Source organism: Microtus oregoni, unplaced genomic scaffold (genome assembly GCF_018167655.1).
Source record: "Microtus oregoni isolate MIOR12 unplaced genomic scaffold, Mior012 000029F_ref0000214, whole genome shotgun sequence".
Classification (NCBI taxonomy): Eukaryota; Metazoa; Chordata; class Mammalia; order Rodentia; family Cricetidae; genus Microtus; species Microtus oregoni.
This window is the reverse complement of record NW_024543088.1, coordinates 28,304,091-28,325,640: the sequence shown is the minus strand read 5'-3', so window position 1 is coordinate 28,325,640 and position 21,550 is coordinate 28,304,091. Positions and strand designations below refer to the sequence as shown.

Genomic DNA, 21,550 nt, shown 5'->3' with positions numbered 1-21,550 from the left:
AAATTCTATACATTCTGTGGTAATTTTAATAGCTCATGAAAAGCATATGTGAAATACCAATTCTCCTAATCTCCTTCATTCTATATATTTAGGAATATGTGCTGCCCAGCCTTTATGTGAATATTTGAATGTTATTTGTTGCATGGCTCAGGGTTCTACCAATATCTCCACACCCTCTTCTAAATATACTCCATTAAAGCAAGCTTACTAATATTGACACCAGAATCTAATATAGTATTCTAGTACAGCTATACAATTCAATAGTAATGATAACAGCAACAAACACTCATGCTGAGCTTGGGCGATAGAAATTTTTTTCCTTAGTGCTTCAGCATAGTAATGTTAAAATACATATTTTAAGAATAATCTTATTATAATTAAGTAAATTGCTTCAAGCCAAAGAATAATGAACACTTGACAAATTACAAACCAATCTAGTTCACTAAACTCTGTGTTCTATTTATATTTGAATTTCATATTTACAAGTGGTTTTCTGTGAATCTGCAGTTGTCTTTTTTGCTTCAAGGAGTAGTTTTTCATTTCTAAGTTGGAGTAGCTACGCAGCTTTCTGAGTTTGAAGGGATGCGCCTCAATTTGACTAGGAATTCTGATTGCCTACAGAGATCGGGACACTGTTCCCAAACTATATAACAAAGACCTGTGAGGGGGCTGTCATTATTTTTGCTTTATCTAGTTTCATCTGCTTACGACAACAGACATGTATTTTGTCTTATCTTTTCTGAGATTCAGAACCCAGAGACATCCATGATCTTCCCCAAGGCTTATGCCAACATCTCAGCAGGGCCTTGACTGGTTTCTTAGTTAGGGTCCCGTTGCTGTGAAAAAGCACCAAGACTAAAGGCAACATGTGAAGAAATGGGTTCATTATGTAGTTCCACATCATATTCCAGCATGGGGAGGTGATGCTCAGTCAGGGCGTGGGGATCTCTGCGACCACCATGGCCAGTAAGGTAGTGGTCCGCAGGAGGCTAGAAGGCAGTTCAGTTCAACACAACTAAGAGCAGGGTGTTCATTCAAATTTTGGGAGTTACTTCCAACCCCCCAAGTAGTTTATTTTAGGTATGTATAAGCACAAGACAATTGGGTGAAAACTGTTCATTCAGATTTTGGGGGCCAATTTCGACCCCCCAAGTAGTTTATTTTAGGTATGTTTAAGCACAACACAATTTGGTGAAAACTTTCCTGGCCATAACTCACTCAGTCCCATATGCACAATAAAGTTTACCAGAGTAAGAGAAACAAAGATCAGACGTGAGTACACGGAAACTCTCCGTAAAGTACCTGTAGCATCTTCCATAAAGACTACATGCGACCGTCCATAAAGAGAGATTCTAAGCCAGGCGGTGGTGGCGCACACCTTTAATCCCAGCACTCGGGAGGCAGAGGCAGGCGGATCTCTGGGAGTTCGAGGCCAGCCTGGTCTACAAGAGCTAGTTCCAGGACAGGCACCAAAGCTACAGAGAAACCCTGTCTCGAAAAACCAAAAAAAAAAAAAAAAAAAAAAAAAAAAAAAAAAAAAAAAAAAAAAAAGAGAGAGATTTTATAGACTGACTGAGAAAAACAAGCTGATGATATGGTCCTGAGAGAGGTTTGGTGTCTCCTCTCACCACCAGTTCTTTAACCATGCCTCTCCCAGCCTTCTGGGCAGAGGACTGCTTGTACATTCCCTCCTTTGAAGGAACAGGCCTGTGTGTGTGACATTCCAGGTTCTGCTAGTGCTTATCTGTAAGCACAAATCCCCCATGCCTCCTAGAGCAGGGCAGGAGCCTGGAGCAGAAACTGAAGCAGAGTCGTGGAAGAGTGCTACCTATTGGCTGGCTCATATGGCTCATTCTGACTCCTCTCAGAGCAACCAAGACCACCAGCCCTGAGGTAGCATCGCACTCAGTGAGCTGGAGTGTCCCCTACCAATCATCACTCAAGAAAAATGCACTGAGGTTTGTGCACAGGCCAATCTGGAGGGAACCTTTTCTCAACTGAGGTTCTCTTTCCCAAAATGACTGCAACTTTATATCAAGTTGGAATAAAACTAGCCAGCAAAACTGGGAAATACTTCCGGTTCAGATGGCGGAACTCATTTCCTAGAGAGCTGGTGGGCCGTGGCTGTACAGTCCTGGCTGGTTCTCGGCCAGAGGATGCCCTCTGTTTCTTGCCCCATCAGTACTAATAGCACTGCTTGCCTAATCAAGGCACACAGCTGGGAAGACAATGAACTGGGCAGGTGAGCCTGGGAGAAGTCACAGCCTCCTGTAAGATAATCACAGGCCTGACCTCCCATCTCCTTTGTAGTAGTCTGTGAATCAGAAACATTTACCCAGTCCTGCTCACACTCACAGCAGGCAGATCGCACAAGGGTAGGGATCTCGAAGGTGGCGAGGATTGTCTTAGAGTGTGCCAGAGGAAGAAAAAAGAGGCGAGAGGACAGGATGGAAGAGGAGAACAGGGCTGTCGAGGGGAGGAATTGTGGTGGCCCAAGTCTGAAAACTACTGTGTAGCATTTAACTGCCTGGAAAACTCATGAAGCCTACTCAGGCATTTCAAGTTTCAAGTGGTATCTAGATTCTATCCAATTCCATATTTTTCTAAAACTTCAGTACAAGAAAATTTAAGGAGCATCAAACTGTAAAAGGAAAACTTAATTTTTCCACTTATCCAAAAATTAAGTTAAATGTATTGTCTTAGAATCCACGAATTCTACATTTATCAGTTGTGCTGATAATTTTAGAATTAGAGGAGGTGATGACTAAGACATCTATCTATAGCTGAGTCCTGCTGTAGATGTGTATCTTGATGGGGCATAAGGTAAAGTCACGCTGACTACTTGATTGACTGAGTTAATATTAGCAATCAGTCAGATTGAAGGCTTATGAATAATGAAGCAAGGACAGATTAAAACTAAAATTAAACACATTCACTAAGACTTCGTAGTAGTTTTAAATTCCTGTGATAAAAACACAACAGTGGATAACATGATAGTACACGGGATGCTAACCCTAAAGCACCCTGTCCCCGTCTTTCAGGAGAATGTTCATATGGAATCTGGTGTTTTATTCTAAGCAAAATCGTATCAACCTTCTTCATTAGGGTTCTTGACTTGCCTGCAGTTTCTTTTACATTCCTGCTCTCCTGTTTCATAATTGTGGCCATCAGGTTATATGAAACATAAATGTACAAAATACAGCCCTGTCTCTTGCTGGGAGAGTTCAGGGTAGGGCACAGTATGTCAGGTACCCGGAAAGCTGAGAGACTGGCAGACAGGGTCCACTTTGATTTGCTAGCAGTTTGTTCCCAGGTTTGAGACCTAACATACATGCATCTTTTTAATGATTGTTCTTGTACTCCCATGTTCCTGTGTTCCTGCCTCTCCTGGGCTATCTATTGCAGACTGTTGGTTTTCCTGGGCAGCATCTTAGAGGGTGGTAGCTGCAGGGAGCCTTCCCATTGCGATTATCACTGTTTTAGGAACTAGCCCAAGAGAAAGCCAGACCATATCTTGAGAATAATCTTGAGAAACAGGGAGTTTCCCCCTGTAGGTACTACTGTTTTAGGAACTAGCTGATTATGACCTTGGGAGTGGTCCAGAGAAGCAGGGAGCCGCACCCCCCCACTGGGTTTTTGGAATTTATGACTCTCCTGGACCACTGGGCTGTGGCCTCTTTCCTCAAAAATTTTTTCTCCCGGTAACTCGGGGTCGAACTCCTCCCCTGCCAACCAAGGCCACGTGCGTGACCTTAGCAAGGACGGTCTTTGGCGAGCCATGGGGGGGGGGGCTGCGCCACCCCGAGACCTGAGTGAGAGTCTCCCCAGCACTGAGGGGTCCCCCATTATGTCTATTTTTTAAAATTAGGCAAATATCTACCTTAAAACTCAGCGATACCTTCTGGGCCTAAATACAAAGTTGTTTAACCATAAGAACATGTACTCAGCCTTGCTTGGAGGTGTGGCTGAGCAGAGCGGCTGGGCCCGACCCAGTCCAGGCCGCTTGCCCCACAGAGGTTCAAGCTGGTGAGGCCCACACTGGGAGTGGCCTAGCATTCTAGCCTTGTCCATCCTCAAGGCAGGTCCGTGTTGCAGCTTCGCAGACCCTCAGTGCTGCTTGGCCTTGGAGCCGCAGCTGTTCACATTCCACTACAAACTCCGGAGGCCTTGGTAACTCGAACCATATGAATATAATTCCCTTCCTTAGCATACCTTGTTCAGCGGCAAAATCCAGATCTCTACCAAGCCTATCCCAGGATGACACATTAAGATTGCCAGAGACAGCAAACCAAAGAGCAATTGTGTCACCTTCAGCCAAAAACCTCTCCAAAGTGCTGCGTAACAGCTCGTTAAGAGCCAGAAAAATCAGGTGTGATGTTGAAGCACCCATTCTAAAATCCCATTCTTAAACTATCCACTTTGGTCGTTGCCCTCACTTTAAACCATCTGCTTTGGTCGCGGCCCTATTACCCCCACTCTCCCTTCTTCTACCGGCGAGAGCAGAAAACCCGCTTTTTGTTGCGGATCCCCAATCTTTACCTTGAGGATTATTTGGTGCACCCCCTGATTGCAGCAAGTTCTGGGCTCCACAGAGAGCGGTTTGGAGGTTCCACTGTCATGGTCACCCTCGTCCCACAAGGGTGAGGCGACCACTGGAGCTCTTCTCACTGCAGTTTATTTCAGGACTTTGCACCCCCTGACATTCCTTAGTACTCGACGTCACCACTCCGCGTGTTGAGTTCTGAATCCTCTTCGGCCCCTCGCCTGGCGACCGAAGTTTCCCGGGTTTCGGCACCAGCTGCGGCAAACTTCTCAACCAGCGAGAAAGAACAACCACCACACGAGGATTCTTCTCAGATCACACTTTAATGGAGTGCCCTTGGTTAAGGGAGAGCAGGAAGTGAGAGGGGCCCCGAGAGCACTAAAGCAGCTGCTTATATAGGGAGTAGGCACACGGGTAGCTCTGTGATTGGTTGCCACCATCAGCTGACACCAGACTGCATCAGGATAGGCCCAAGGACTCTAAACCACCGAGCATGTGGGAAGCGGCGTCATGCAGCTCCCAAAGGCATAGCCATATATGGAGTGTTTATTTCCAACAAAACAGGATGTCGGCGCCATCTTGTAATGGCGATCCTGTCCGGCTCCCTGCAGGTAGCAGCACGGAGGACACTCTGCTTTGTCCCTGCAGGTGGCCCTCTGCTCTATGAGAACATCACCTTCGTGTACAACTCAGAACAGCTCAACGGGACTCAGCGGGTTCTCCTAGATAACGTCCTGTCGGAAGAGCAGTGTCGGGAGCTGCACAGCGTGGCCAGTGTGAGGACTGGAAAAGGGGAACCCTCAGTGTTAGCCCAGCTTGAGCCTGGACTCAGTGGCATGGAGGAGAGAAGCCCCTTTGCCAGTCTGTCCTCAGCCTCAAGGGCAATGTCCTGGAGGAGGGAAGCCCCTGCCCCAAAATGTTCTGAACCTGGAGGACAGTGTTAGGGCATTAGAATTTCACTTACTTAGGCAGAAGACAGTAACTGTGGCAGGTGGAAGACATTGGAGGTGCTTTTATAACTTTTAGGCTGGAATAATCTGAAAACTCCCAGTGGCTTAGTTCTTAAGACGGTAGCCATCCAGCGTGTGCACTGCCTACTGTAGAAGTTGCTGGAGAAATCCCTCTATTTTATCCAGCAATTAGCCAATAAATGAATAGTTTGTATTAAATGTCTTTTTTAAAAGTGGTATTATATAAGGAAGATGAAAAATACCAATACCCCTATTAGAATTGGTTATCCCTGTACCCTGGGATTACGCGGTGCTGAGTGAATTGTGCCTTGTCACTGACAGAGCATTTGTATGCCCTTTGTCCCCAGGGAATCATGTTGGTTGGTGATGGATACCGAGGAAAAACGTCACCCCACACACCCAATGAAAAGTTCGAAGGGGCGACTGTCTTGAAAGCGCTCAAAGTAAACCTTTTGCTTCCTTTACGTTTGGGTTCCTTGGGATGGTGGGGAAGGAGAGGGGGCTGGGGCGGGGCTTGTGAGGGGCAGAGTTGGGAGGGAGAGTTTAGAAGGAGCAGCTGTGGATGGACACTCAGTTGGTGGTTTTGTGCTGTGTTCCCGGTGCTGAGGGCTGTTGGCAGCACACACCGTGTCTCTGCACGACACCCCCAGCCACTTCGCTGTTTCTAATGATTCCCTCCATTAAGGCGTCCATTTACCAAGCCTCATGTTTCCTAAGTTTGTATCTCGCCAAAAGCTATGCAAGCACTGTTCTCATGAGCTAATGTCCTCATGTTTCTCATGACGGAAATGTCCTTACATCAGTCATGCTTCTCGTCTCAAGAAGTATTATTAGAGGGGAATGAAGGTTATGTTCTGAGAGAAGGGGCAAGGGGGCAGTGAGCTTTTTCCTTCCCGCTGCCATTCAGAGGAGCTGTTGCATGGCTCACCGTTCTACTTGAACATGCAAGCGCATGCTATTTATCATTCTCTTTAGTTACTGCAGAGATGGCCGGTCAGCATTCTTGTCATGAAACCGAGAGCCTGTTTGTCTCGAATCCTCCCGTCAACCCCACAGTCTCTAATGTCCTTGGCGTTTTGGATTTTTTGTTTTCAGTTTGGTTATGAAGGCCGGGTGCCCCTGAAGAGCGCTCGCCTCTTCTATGACATCAGTGAGAAGGCCCGGAAGATTGTGGAATCCTATTTCATGCTGAATTCAACCCTGTATTTTTCCTATACACACATGGTCTGCAGAACAGCCCTGTCTGGTAGGTTTCCAAAACCTGAGCTTGTCTCCTTCCTCCCAGAATGCCATAGGAAAGAGAATAATCCAGCAAAGCTCTATTGCTGCGATGCTCTGGAGTGAGAACTTATGAGAACACCAGATTTCTAAACCAACAGAAAGTTCTTCTTCCTTTTTCTACCTTTTGGCTCCTAAAGTTCTGGCAGACACCATTCTGTACAGTTTCTGTTAATCCATTTCTCATTATTGCTAAGACACGCAGGGGAAAAATACTTCTCTGCTCTGAATTTGAGGCACCCAGGAGGCTGGAAACTGCAGTTATGTCCTCAAGCACAGGGTGGAGGTGCAGACAGCAAGGGTCTCACTGGAAAGTGTTCTGAGGGGCAGGTGTTCTCTTCCATTCACCCTGCTAGGGGTGGAAGGAGATCTAGGTCAGAGCACTTCGCAATTGTGGAGAGTGAATCAGAGCCTTTGGCTTCCTTCTCCATTTCCTCCATGGGCTTTCACTACCCCACATGAAACTCAACCTACAAAATGCCCGGGATTTACCCAGGCCCATGCATTCCATCTTTTATACCCCAAAAGAGACCGAAGCTTGATGTCCAGTTGATGGTCAGCCACAGGGGTCTTCTCGCCTGGTGGTCTCTTTCTATAACCACGCTGCCTTCTCTCTCTCCCCCTTCGCACTGGGCTGAAGAAGGCTGACCAAGTGTGCTTTAGCTGCTGCACATTGGGGCGCTTCTCTTCTCCTTCTTCTTCCTGCTCTCATTCTTGTCCCTTCTTCCGGCAGGGCAGCAGGATAGACGAAATGACCTCAGTCACCCTATTCACGCCGACAACTGCCTGTTGGATCCAGAAGCTAATGAATGCTGGAAGGAGCCTCCTGCTTACACTTTCCGGGATTATAGGTAGGGCTGCTGCTCCCAGTGGAGCTTTTGTGGAAAGCCGGAAGCTGCTTTGCTGAGCTTGCTACCTTGTTTGTCTCTGTGGAGTAGAGATTCCCAGGAGTCACCTGGAACAGCAGCCATGACCAAGAACGAGCCTTCCCATTCTTTTCTTAAGTATTATACATAGATTGCCTCCTTTGAAGTAGACAACTCACTTTGTAAATGAGTGTGTTTCTCTAAAGTCTATCATTTTGCATGTTTTTCCCACTCTTCCAGCATGAGGGTGTGCTCTCCCAACACACGAAGCACTTTATCACATACATGTGTATTATTCACACCCTCCAAGAATTGTGTCTGCATTGTTTCCATAAGGAAATAGAAACTCCAAAGGGAATACTGTTGGATAGTATGAGGACATATGTTAGTACATTAAGAGAAGCTATCCCAGGATACAACAGCATATCTTCATATGTAGCCTCTGTGTGTATTTAACAACATGTCAGTTGTTGCTATATTGTGATTTATTCAAAACGTTTAGAGAGCAGTCCTTATCTGCATGGGAAGGCTCGGTCACAAGGTCACATTAACTAAGCTAAGGAAAGAAAAAAAAGTCCATCCTCTGGGGTAACTTTTTTGTGCTGGAGGAAGAGCATTACAGACCATGTGGGTGAGCTGAGAGGGCTGATAATCAAAGCCTGATTAGGACTTTACAGTGGGAAGTGATTTTGACATGAGACGAGAACCATATGTAAGTGGAATCAATAAGCATCAGGAATATAACTCAGACTATCCCTGGGCTTAACTTCAAGGGTATGGGGTGGCCAGTGTCACAGACAATTTACCACTCAGGCTGGTCCAGTCGTCACTAGTCTTCAGTGTCTTACAGCGATGCTGGCAAGGACTGTGTTGTCACTGGAACAATGTGTCCCCTTTCCTTACAGTGCACTCCTGTATATGAACGACGACTTTGAAGGCGGAGAGTTCATCTTTACTGAAATGGACGCCAAAACTGTGACTGTAAGGAAAGCTGCTCCTAAAAAGGGACTGGGGATTTTTACTCCAGTGTTACCGCCTTCCCCGCATCGTGCTGGTTGTTGAATTTCTACTGTTGCTGAGCACAAAGTGCAAGAGAAAAAGTGGATCGCAGTGATCTGTAGATCATAAAAGTATTAAGTATACATGACTGTTTTTAGCCCATTTTAAAGATGAGCAAATTGAGAAAGAGGAATTTTTAAGGATTTGATTGCAATCATATAAATGTTAGATTTGGCATCAAAGCCAAGAGCAATGGTTCTCAACCTTCCTAATACTGTGATCTTTGTGTACAGTTCTTCATGTTCTGGTCCCCCCCCCCAAAAAAAAATAATTTCCTTGCTACTTCATAGCTATAATTTTGCTACTGCTATGAATCATAATGCAGTATCTGATATGTGACCCCCAAAGGGGTCGCACCCCACAGGTTCCACAGGTTGAGAACCACTTGCTTAGATTCTGGGTCTTCTTGAAACAATATGATGGGAACCTTCAAACAGCGTTCCTAAGGCCCTCAGGTCTAGGCGTCAAGTGGACAGTGTGCTTAGATTGAGCATGAACTTCCAAATGTGTGTGCAGACAAACTGGTCTATACAATTAAGTATAACGCATGATCTTTTACCTCTAAATGGGTATGTATACTCACAAATATTTAGATCACAAGTCACGCCAATCATTTTATTCATAAACGAGGCAATGCCTTCAGAAGCTAACCTCCTTAGCACTCACAGACAGTATAGTTAGAATCTTTTGATCTTTAAGCCGAAGATCAAACACATTATAAGAACACTAAATCTCAAATGAAGAACTTAAGAATTATAAATTGATTATGGGGTATCTACCTTGCTGCAAGATCCAAGTAGTCGGGACATGCGTATGAGGAACTTCAAAGTGTTAGCATTAAATAAGCAATTTTCAAAACTCTTCCCGTATTTTGTGCATTCAGTCTCAGCTTGCACATTTTTTCCCAATAGTGAAACATATACATGGTTGTTCAGGGAACACTACATCTATGTCCCAAGCTGTGTATCATTGACTTAGGGGGATTATTATGAGGATTGTGGGGATAGAACATAGAAGCATGGTTATAACAAAATATTTCATGAATTGAGTACAATGTTTAAACAGACGTGTTGCCTCATTTTTTATTGGAAAAGAAAAAGAAATCAGTAAGTGCTTTGAGGTTTCCTATGTTGAGAAAAAGAAACCAAGGCTAATGCTCTGGACTGGAGTTAAATCCCTCTAAAGGACTCACATTTAGACAAGCCGTGTGCAGAAAGCATTTTATTTCCACGCTTTGAAAACATGGAAACTGAAGAAGAAAAAAACATTCGCATCTTAATTTGGTAGAAAAAAATAAAATGGTTGACGATTTCTTTGCCTCTACTCCATCTAGTGGCCGTATTCGGAAGTGCCCAATGACTAATGGCATAGAGGCCCGCCTACTGTAGCTCAGCCAGTTCTTCACTGAGTATGAGTGCACCCTGCTCCCTCTATGTGTGAAAGCAGAAGGCATTCTTATTTCATAGTTCTACAGTTATAATAACTGAGACATTTCACGAAGTCCAGAACATACTTCCCACCAAAAAGTGGATAAAAAAAACTGCTAAGCTTTTAATGGAAAAGCTCAATAGTACTTCCTGTTTGTAGCAGTTTTAGGGCTTTTGTAGATAATTAAAATGATCAAGTAGGAATTATTAAAAATGAGGAATTCCCACTTTTCTCCTTTTCTATAACAAACTTATTCCAGTCTCGGGAAGTGGCAAATTTCCTTTTTCCTTTCCACATTGGATACTGAAGAACATGAAGTTTAATTCCCAGCACCATGCCAGGTGGCTCACGACTGCCTCTAACACCAACACAACTGCCTCTAACCTATGCCCTTTTCTTGCCTCTAGGGACACCTGCACACATGAGCATGACACCCTCCCACCACACACACACACACACACACACACACACACACACACACACGTTTCTGTCTACTTCTGGCATCGTACACACAGTCACAGGACCAAAGTAAATCTATGTAGCATCCAAGGACTTTAGAAAAAATTCAAACACGTTCCTGGAAAGGTTAGAAAGAAAGAGCCTCCTAGCTGTACCACACAGTCATCTCCCCCCCCCCCCCCCGTCGACACACACACATACACAATGGTCAGAGCTGCTATTGTACACTGGCTGCATTTGTCCAAGCTCAATGGAGTGAATAAGCTTTATTTCTTGAAGGCTACAAAGTGGTTTCTCCTCCTGCCACAGACCCCGTAATACACAGGACCATGGCCTCTAACGCTCAGTTGCCTGTGCTTGCTCAGCCTCAAGAGCCTCCTGTTGATTTTGCAGTGCAGCCCGGTGCCCTCAGGAGTGTGTTCCTTCTCTATCATGTCCTGCCAAAAAGTCAGTGGAAGCTTCACAGTGTGCAAGCTTTGAATTGTTGTATCGGTGATTTCCAGTCTCTGGAGCCATGTATGGGTCATCCCAGGGGCTATAGCCAAGTGATGCCTTTAATCCCAGCACTCGGGAGGCAGAGGCAGGCGGATCTCTGGGAGTTCGAGGCCAGCCTGGTCTACAAGAGCTAGTTCCAAGACAGGCATCAAAGCTACAGAGAAACCCTGTCTCGAAAAACCAAAAAAAAAAAAAAAAAAAAACCCATAGGTGCACAGTGGAGAATTAGAAAGATTTCCAGCCATGTATCTGTAACATAGGCCAATGGTAAAATGTCTCCTGTACCCCTCATATCCTTCTAAGTTCACAGATATTAAAATGCACACCCACCTTAAGCACCAATGAATTGCTAGTACCAAAAGCTACAGTAGTGCATTAAAGTGCAAGGCTTGTGTGCTTGAGTGGGCGTGTTATCACCAGAGCACCTGCCAGGTGACGCCCATGTGCATGGGATGTGCCACGCATGTTGCTTAAGTGGTTTATTATGTATGGTACGTTACTTAGAAACTATATTCTACAAGTAAAAAAAAAGAATCAAGGCAGTCTTTGTTTTTTTAACACTGAGATTCCATCCCAGCTCTTTGCTTTAAAATGTAATCCAAAGAAGTAATCACACAGAAGGAATGATGAATGCACACATGGCATAGGAATTGAAAGTCTAATTTTTATTTTGTTATCAGGCCTCTATTAAACCAAAGTGTGGGCGAATGATCAGCTTCTCATCTGGCGGAGAGAACCCTCATGGGGTGAAGGCAGTCACCAAAGGCCAGCGCTGTGCTGTGGCACTGTGGTTCACCCTAGACCCTCTTTACAGAGAATTGGTGAGTTTGCTGCCACTGCAAAGTGAGCCCTGCTCCCTGTACCAATCTCTCTGAGAAGTCCTTACTTTGTTCCTAAACCTGTAGTAATTTCTGCAGTTACATTTGGGGAGGAAAAGGGTTGAGTCTGGGGTGACTTCTGCAGTGACTTCTGGGAGAAGGACGAGGTTGAGCCTGCAGTGACTACTGCAGTGAGATCTAGGAGAAGGAGAGGGGTTGGGCCTGCAGTGACTTCTGCAGTGAGATCTGGGAGAAGAAGAGGGGTTGGGCCTGCAGTGACTTCTGCAGTGAGATCTGGGAGAAGAAGAGGGGTTGGGCCTGCAGTGACTTCTGCAGTGAGATCTGGGAGAAGAAGAGGGGTTGGGCCTGCAGTGACTTCTGCAGCGACATCTGGGAATAGGAAGGGGGTCAAGCCTGGGGTGACTTCTGCAGTGACATCTGGGGAGAAGAAGTGGTACTGAAGGCAGCTCTTACCCGGATCTAACCGTGAAGACATTTGCAGAAACAGATCCATTAGTGCTCCCTGGCTGTACATTCAGATGTTGAGTATTGAGCACATTGATACCCTGTTTGTTGGCAGCCAAGGACTTTCTCCAGGTCACTAGAAAGGCTAGAAAATCATCAGAACATCACTGACTAGTTTATTGTAGGGAAGGATAAAGAAACCTGGATTCTTGTTATTATTTAGTACACTATTAAGCTGACTGTTTAAAAAATATTATATTGATCCATAATGTAATATGGCTGGGACGCTTACTGTCAAGAGGCCTGAAGTTCAGCACAGTAGACGGAGTAGAATCTCCTGGGAGAAAACAGCCAGGATCGCTTTAGGGAGTCATCTTCAAGTCCTCACCTTGGTTCAGTGGGATTGTCAGCTTGCTGACAGCGATCAGAGATCCACCCGAGGCCCAGAGATTGATTGTAGTGGTCACTAAAGGTTATCTGAAGCCACCAACAGAAGTCTACAGATACCTTCAAAGTCTACTCCAGCTCTGAGTGTGGAAGAAGAGATGAAATTCTAATTTCCCCCTTTGCTGTTGTGGAGACAGGATCTCTCAATGTAGACAGAACTGGCTGTTCTGGAATTTACTAAGTAGACCAGGTTGACTTTGACCTCACAAGATCTTCCTGCCTCTGCCTCCCAAGTGCTGGAATTAAAGACGTGCACTAAGCCCAGTTCAAGATGTACTTAGTTTTGGATTATGCGTGTATGTGTGATTATGTGCATGTGTGTGTGCTGGTGGAATTCTGATGGGGACATATTACATTCCTGGTGTAAGAGTGAGCCAGCAGACACAGCAGTTGAGAACTAAACACCCGTCCTCTTCAAGACCTCTGAGCATCTTAGCCAGGATCAGCTCCCAGCCCCTGAAACTCTAGTCTTCAAATGATGCTCTATTTTTTCCTTTAACCTTGTAAACTGAATCCAAATCCATTGTCAGCAGCAGCGGTTTAGAAACAGCCCCTTTCCATGGTCAGAAAAAGCACTTTCTTTTCCCCCCACACTCTCACAGTCCTTTCTTTGCTGCTTAGGTCAGGCTTTCGGGTGCATAGGTGAAGAGGAGAAGCCGGACTCCACGGAGCAGAGAGGTCCAGCAGCTAGGGAAGGAGAAAGCAGCAGTCGTGCTGAAGTGCGACAGTAGGGACAGCTTGTGTTATCTCAGACACAGAGACCCTGACAGCCTGGCATAGAAAGGCAAGGATGGCACTGATGGGGAGAACCCCCCAGAGCCCAGAAAACTCTCAGGGGTGCTCAAGAGTCTCCTTCATCTGTAGTTTCTCTTTCCTTGAATTTTTAATTTACAAAATGCCAGCACCACTCCCCCTATTGTAACAAATTGTAGAAATATCAGCTGCCTGTTTTTAGTATTAATTTGGTATCATTTTATTTCCATCATACCCTCACAATGCATTGTAGCATTTTATTAAAATAATGAATGCAAACCAAGTTCTCTGCTCCTTCTTGCTCAGGATACTTCAACACCAGTATGCAGGCCTCTTGGAAAAGCACTAAAAAAAACTTCTCCACCCTGCAGGCTGTTCCGCCATCTAGTGGTCTTTGTAGGAAATGACAAGAGCCTCTTAGTTAACTAATGGAAAATTTTCTCCCTTGCCTCATCTGAGGGTCTTCAAGAACGCTAATACCTGATTTCTACCTACAAATCTAATTATGTAGGGAGCTGTCTCAGTACCAGGGGGTTAAAACTCTCCAGACAGTTCTAATATGTAGCAAAGTTTGTGAATCTTTGGCTTAAACCTCGACTTAGACTGGATCCTGAACAAAGCCTGTCTAAGAACAGTGAGTTATGGATTCATATGTGTGTATGTATGTATGTGTGTATGTATGTATGCATGCATTTATGCATGTATGTATGTATGTGTGCACATGTGCATATATAGACTTTCTTTGTTCATGTATATATGTATGTTTATGTGTGTCTGTATGTATATGTATCTATATACATACATGCATCTATTTATCCATTCATACATACATACATACATACATACATATTACTGAATGGGTGGTAGTGGCCCACACCTTTAATCCCAGTACTCATGAGGTGGAGGTAGGCAGATCTCCGAGTTTGAGGCCAGCCTGGTCTACAGAGTGAGTTCTACAAAAACTAGGGCTACACAGAGAAACCCTGTCTTGAAAAACCAGATAATAAGTAAATAAATAAATAATACTCCTGATCATCAAGAAGATTTCAGTCATATACACACATGAAATGTTAGGATGCCTTCCAGACATCTGTCGCAACACTTGGGTCCCTTTCTCTTTAAGAGGCGCATATGCTGATCGTCTCTTGTGGTTGTCCAATATGAAAACTCTGTGTGTCAGCTTGCTAAGCACTGCGTTCTCTGATGTCACGATGTAGTCTTCTATTATGTTGTGTGTCTGCTCCTTTTAGTTATCTGTGTGTGACATCATTATTAACCCTGAGCTCCTGCATGCAAAGAACTTTGTTTTCAAGTCAGAACATAGTTATTCTTATAATTTAGTGTGCCAGAAACTGGACTAGTGACTGCCACAGGGGAATAAAAATTGAATGGGGCACAGCCCCTACGTTCATGGAACATTAAGTCAAACCAGAGAGATGATAACCGGGAATCAAATTATTAAAACACCAGGCAAGTTGCGGAAGGATTGTCTGCTGCAAATGATGACTTGAGGACCCTAAAGAGTCAGTTCAGAAAGGGTTAATTTTGGGGGCAGTGCTGGAAATAAGCTTTATAAGAGGGGCTCCTCTAGGGAGATGCACTTTAGGCCTTCATCCACATAAATGGTTCCTCTTAAAGATAATAGAGCCCTTGACAAGAGGTAGTAGCTTTTACGAGCACTGACAATACATCAATGATCAAGAAGCTGAGAATCTCCACTCCCCTGCACCTAATTCTAAAAGAAGAAAAGAGACAACCAATAAGAAAAGAAAAAGCAAATGACCCGAAGATTTTTTTTTTCAACAGCAATAAATGATATGTAGAAAATAGGATAAAACAACTGGGCTAACAGTAGATGGTAGACCAGCTAGGAGGCTCTCCAGACGTGCAGATGTAACCTACAACCCGGCTGACAGGAAGAACCAATGAGAAGGAACCCAAGGGGAGAAGTCTTGCAGGCAGAGGACAACTTGCAGAAGACCAGCCATAGGAAGACGTTTGGAGAAGGGTAGCCAAGAAACAAAAATGTGCTGGGTGGGGGAGGGGAGCTCCATCTCAGAGCGCACCCTTGCATGTGTGAGCTCCTGGGTCCAACTCCTAGCACCAAGAAAGCAAACAAAAAACACAGCTCACAAAAAGAAGGTCACAGCAGCTAGAACAGGAGGTTTTAGAGAAGATAAGAGAGTTAGATTAATGCAAGGATAAAAAGGAGGCAGGGCCCACATTCTTGATTTCATATCAAGGCACGGTGGATTTTATTCGAGCTGCTAAGAAGTGTTTGTGCCTGTTCCCTTACTCTCCACACCGCATAAGCTCCCTAGACTAGGGAGTGACCAGAAAGAAAAGATGGCTTCAGCCAACATTTGGACTTAAATTAGAGGAATAACACAGGTAAACCATATGGAAGGTTGCCTGTGAAGTCTGGGGGAAGACACACTGGCCCAATCCTGCACTGGTGTGGGGAAAAGGAAATGCAAGGGATGCAGGGAGCATTCAGGGGAGCATTTTGCCCAGATTAGTGCTGGAAGACAATTTTTAGAGTGAATAGCCAGAGGAGACTGTGAGTAATACAGAGTTGCAGGTTAAGGCGAGCGGGGAGGCAGGGCACAGAAGATGGAAAAATGTGGATTTTTCAAAACCTGACACCCGCCCCCCAAGAAAACAGAACCTGCAACCAACTGGAGTTGTGAGTTCCACATAGGACAGTGTTGCTGTCAGACTTGGGGGAACATGTCCACTAGGAGCCTGAGTGAGGAGGCAAACCTGTTTGGAACCTTCCAGAGCACTTCATGAGAAGGATCTGAATGAGGTAGTCTAAAGATGTAGCACTTGTCTGTTTAGGGGACATTTTGCCTATACACATTTTTAGTTCTCACAATGTGGGGACATCTTGTATACCAGGGAAGTTAACATCTACAGTTTACAGGAAGATCCTCTACACACACACACACACACACACACACACACACACACACGTACATGCACACGGACACACATGCATGCACATACATGCATGCACACACATACACGCGCGCACACACTCACACACATCCTAAAATGTTAGTAATGCTATGACTGAGAAACTCTGGCCTAAAACAAGCCAATGGCCATGCACCATGCTGACCTAGGGACAGAAACGGCATACAGAACATCCAGGGCCAAGAGATGTATCAAGTATGGGAGACCAGAGCCACGTGTTGCAGGCAAAGGGTGAGCCACGATCATTTTTCTTTCTGAGAAACAGAGTCTTGTAGAAGAGCATGACAGGTCCAAAAGGGGAGTAAATGGTGAGCTGAGTCTAAACACTGAGTTGAGCAGGAGATAGCAGTGGGACCGAGAGACAGAGAGGGTGGGAAGTTGGTAATCTGATGAGGCTTCCTCCGGAGACATCTCGGAAGGTAACTGCTTAGGACATGGGGATGTATGGAGACTGTGCCAGTTTGGATGCAGCAGGCTTCTCCCTGACTGTGCACAGATGGCTGGCTGCAAGTGTTGGGGAAGCATCTGCTGCCGGGCCTGGTTATTACGCCTATACCACAAATGTGTCACTTGTCTTTTTGCAGGAGAGGATACAGGCCGATGAAGTGATTGCCATCTTGGATCAAGAACAGCGCGGGAAGCATGGACTGAATATTAACCCCAGAGATGAGCTATAGAAAAGAGAGTGTTCTATTGAATATTTATTTAAATTGTTAATCTTATAAGAACCTTTTTATTTTTGTACAGAGCCATGGTATAAATTAACAGGATACTAGGAGTTGCTAGATTCCCCTTTCTGTCCCTGTCTCTGCTCGCTTTGCCCTCCTCGTGCCCTTGGTTTTATTCAGTTCATCATTCAGAGCCCAGGCACATCCCCAAACACACATCTCACACACACTCTGCACGTCACACAGTCACACGGGTAAACATGCATCCCAGAGATACTGCAGAAGCACAATATGCCACTCACATACCACACAAACTCCTAAACATGCCACACATACACACACTAAACATATACCACCCAGATAATCTCTCTCTGTGTCTGTCTGTCTCTCTCTCTCTCTCTCTCTCTCTCTCTCTCTCTCACACACACACACACAACACATACATGATTAATTTGTTGCACATTCAGAATCTCAACACAACAAATTGTTTTTCAGCAACCCCACAGTCAGAGTGTACCCCAGGTCTAGACTCAGTGTGTGAATTGCTCTCGGGCCTCCAGCTTGTCGCCTTTCCCCGTGGCCTCTCATGGTGCTGATGGCTGAGAATACAGACTCTTCCCAGCAAGCTTGGCTTGAATCTGAGGAGCCCCTGACACGGTCTGCATAGCCCCAAGAGTCACAAGCAGCAGCATCTTTCAGACTTGAGGAAGCCACCACTGGGATAAGGACAGTGACACAGGGTCCCCTCGCCCGAGCCTTCATGGACCTTGAGGACAGGTGTTGTACGGGATAGCCTCTGAGTTGTCCTTAAACAGTCACACAGAGCTTCCAGCAGGACAAGTTCATCCCAGGGATGATGGAAGAGCATCTTTAATCCCCCTGCATCAGGCGCTATTGCTCAGCTGCTGGTGAGGGGCTAACACTGGTGAAAAAGTAGAATCCCTTTCGCAGGCTGCTCCCTGTCTGCCTCTGCTGGGCAGCCTCTTCCCAGGGCTGCTGCCAGCTGCCAGAGGCACGTTGTGGCTGAGGTGTTTAATAAAAGGAGCCTTGTTGCAGCGTTTGTCTTCTCATAGACATCCGTTTCCTCTTCCAGGGGTGGTTTGTAACCATTCGCAACAGTGACTATCCCAGGAGCAATGGGCCATGACACTTTTGCTAGTAAGACAGTGAACTGCAAGAAAGCAGGCCGTTTAATTTGGAAGGAACAGAGCTGGCTAGCAAGTTAGAGTGCAAATCCAGGGACCTGAAAGACTTGGGCTCTGCGCAAAGTCACTTCTTGGCCGTAGGTCTTATTCTACCTTCTGGGAGCCTGTGGCAGGCAAGTCTAGCCAATGGGAGACCACACCTACTAGCGCAATGTGCCCTAGTAAAGGTGAGGTTTGCTTTCTGCCCCTTGTGAGCTGCTTAGTACTAAGAACATTTGTTCTTGGAAACTGAGAAATTCAGGTGCAGGGCTATGTGCTGTCGGCCTTTCGCCGCCAAACCGCAATTCTGGTTGCCTCTCTGCCATGGAAGAACGGGAAAAGCACGAGACTCCCAAGTGACCTAGAGCCACTCCCTTCCTCTGCATGGGCTCCAGTTTCCTTTTCTGAAAATGGTGTAATTAATCATACTTGTTTCCAAAACCCTGTGCCTTGCTCAAGACACAAACCAGTGGGAGGAGGAATTTTAGAAACACTAACTGATACGGGCAAACATTTCTGCTAACATCTAAGAGTTACAAATGAGGTTACTACCGGTGTATGCCATTGCGAAACTTTAAACCCGACTCTAGGTTAATAGTTGGTGAGGTGTGAAGAAGATGGTTATTATTTATTTGCTCTCCACTGCGAAGCACGAGCTGGCACCCAGACTCCATGATAGGCAGATCCGGGCAAGGATCTCACTTCTGTTTTCTGGTAACAAGACAGCAACAAAGAAACCAGTCCTTGGCTCCTCACAGTTTTTGCTTCCTGGGTGCGCTGATGGCCGGGGAGAGGCAGCAGCTTCAGCATGGGGTGTGCCATGCAGGCCCCAGAAAGTGGGCACAGGCCTCAGTAGACGCCGCTGTTGTGTGAGATCTCATCTTCTGCCGCGTTGACAGCAGGGAGTGGCCGTTCTCGTTCTGCTGGTTGGCCATGTTGCTTTCCACCTGGAACATCGAGGATCTACTAAAGCATTCATTTTTTTAATCTGCTCCACATCAAACCATGCATAATTTCATTCAAATATTTAGGGAGTGCCGTCAGATGACTCCAAACTTAGAAGTTCGAGTCTGTGTGTTCCTTAGCCCTGTTTGCAAAGGAGTGGAAAATCCCATTCAAATTTTTATTGTTTTGAGAGTTGAAGAAAGCCGTAAAAATTGCAGTTCAATTCCCTCTTTTTGTTTGGGCTAAAACTGAGGCTCAGATACGATCCTGTAGTGACTGAATTATAGCAGACAGGACCAGACTAAAGCCAGAGTTGTTGGAATGGGGGATGCAGGAATGCCCGCACATGGTGGCTGGAATCCAGGCACAGGTCTTCTTCTACCTAGAAAACTGGTGCCTATCTCTCTTTGTTTAAATATGGGGCTTGCTCATGCATCCATAGTGCTGCAGGTCTAAATCCGTCCACAAGGGGTCCCTTTTTCTAGTTTACACAGAAGGACTCCGTGCTCGAGACAGCCTAAGCAACCAAGGGACTTAGGGACCATTCATCCCTTCCTTCGTGAAAATTCTAACCCTCACATGGGTTAGATAAAAATCCAGGGGTTTTCTGAGCGTGGGATATGATGCCCAATTAGCAGGTAAAGATAAACAAAGTGAGCGGTGGACACAGTACGGTGGCTTTCTATAGAGCGTTCCTTTCGACCCAGAGCATGGAGCCTGAGGGAACAGCATGATCTTTCCAGAGAGAGGAGAAGCAATAGCAGCCATTGCTCCCTCCCTCCTCTCCCTAGGCCTGCCAATCTAATATGCTATCAGAGAAGAAGGTTTGATTTTACAGAATCAAGAAAACCCCCCTCTCTTTTCCAGCTAACAACTGTGTGACAACATACTTTCTTTCTGTCCTCTGAGATACATTGGACACAAGGCCCTAATTCAGCTTGATTCCAGACACACCTTGGACCCCACAAGGCTCATGACAGGCATGAAGATGATGTCTGGGCGTCTTTTTTTTCTGTCCCCCAAAGGCAGAGAGGTGGTCTTTAACTGAAATTTAGAAGAGAGTGACATGGGACGGTGCCCCCTGGGATGTGAGATGCTTTCTGCACAGCCTGCCTTTCAACTGCAAGGAACTCTCCATTTTTTCTGGCTTTTCATCACGTAAGTGACATGTCCTTGGCACTCGTTCAGCTGAAGAGCGGCCATGGAATGAGTCAGTTCCATTTAATAATATATACCTATGAATTTTAATTGAAGTACAAATGCTGAATTATTTCACAGAAGACAGCCACAGGGAACAACTCCCTCACTGACGTCAAGGAGGGAGTAATGGGGCCACCTCAGCAGCTCCTCATGCCAGAGCATCAAGCAGTCTGAGAAGGCTTACAGCTCTGAAGCTGAAAAGTGGGGGGGAAGGTGGAACTGATCCCACATCCCCAACTCTTGGGGGAGGGGAGGCAAACAGCAGCCATTTGGAAAAAATTCCAAACTAGGAGGCCATGGTTCTCCTCCATCTGCTGTCAGGAAGGCCTGTCATGCAAGGCGACCTCATGACATGGTCCCAGCAGCCCACCCACAACTCTCTTTGGCTCCTGGATAATTTGATATTTTCAATCTGAGGCATAGGGCCTGTTGTGTTTTGTTACCTGGTGGATATCTCCAGATGCATCGAGACAAGTCACACCAACCTCCTTTGAGCTCACTGTTGGGCTGGAACTGTGGAGTCGGGCTGTCAGAGTGCCTGTCCCCATGGCCAGGCCTCGTTGCAAATCACAGTATGTTCTGTGCCCTCCACTGCCCCGACCTCTGAGACCGGACGATGATGAGATGAACAGTCTGATCACTGACCCTGATCTGCTGGGCAATGAATGGCAGAGGCCATGGGAAATGTTTGCGTTAGCGAATCATCTCTGGCTTCAGAAATCTTCCTAAGAAACCATAACACAATAGGTGGAGAATTTATATTCTTGTCCTCTCTTCCAGAAACGAGGTTGGGGAGAGAGGATCTGACTGATCGTTTTTCACTGTTGAACCTACATTTTTCTGGTCACCGGTTTTGTACTTTTGGAGGAAGGAGAAACAAGGAAAAGACACATCTAACTTAATTTCCCTCTATAGACCAGTAACAGAAAGCATCCAGGAGCAAAGCTGAGAACCGTTCCTGCTAACTGTCCTTCCCACTTTGCCTTTTCTGT

General features: G+C 45.7%; 1 protein-coding gene across 1 annotated transcript in view; it reads left to right on the top strand.

Annotated features, from left to right (window-relative positions):
* P3h2 (prolyl 3-hydroxylase 2) overlaps positions 1–18,612 on the top strand; it is a 154,374-nt gene extending 135,762 nt beyond the window's left edge. The window contains exons 9-15 of the mRNA XM_041678316.1: positions 5,192–5,319; positions 5,862–5,957; positions 6,610–6,760; positions 7,526–7,643; positions 8,564–8,639; positions 11,780–11,920; positions 17,146–18,612. Coding sequence (XP_041534250.1) covers positions 5,192–5,319; positions 5,862–5,957; positions 6,610–6,760; positions 7,526–7,643; positions 8,564–8,639; positions 11,780–11,920; positions 17,146–17,238 — 803 coding nt within the window. The 3' untranslated portion in view covers positions 17,239–18,612. The remainder of the gene's footprint in view (positions 1–5,191; positions 5,320–5,861; positions 5,958–6,609; positions 6,761–7,525; positions 7,644–8,563; positions 8,640–11,779; positions 11,921–17,145) is intronic.
* Positions 18,613–21,550: the final 2,938 nt, after the last annotated feature.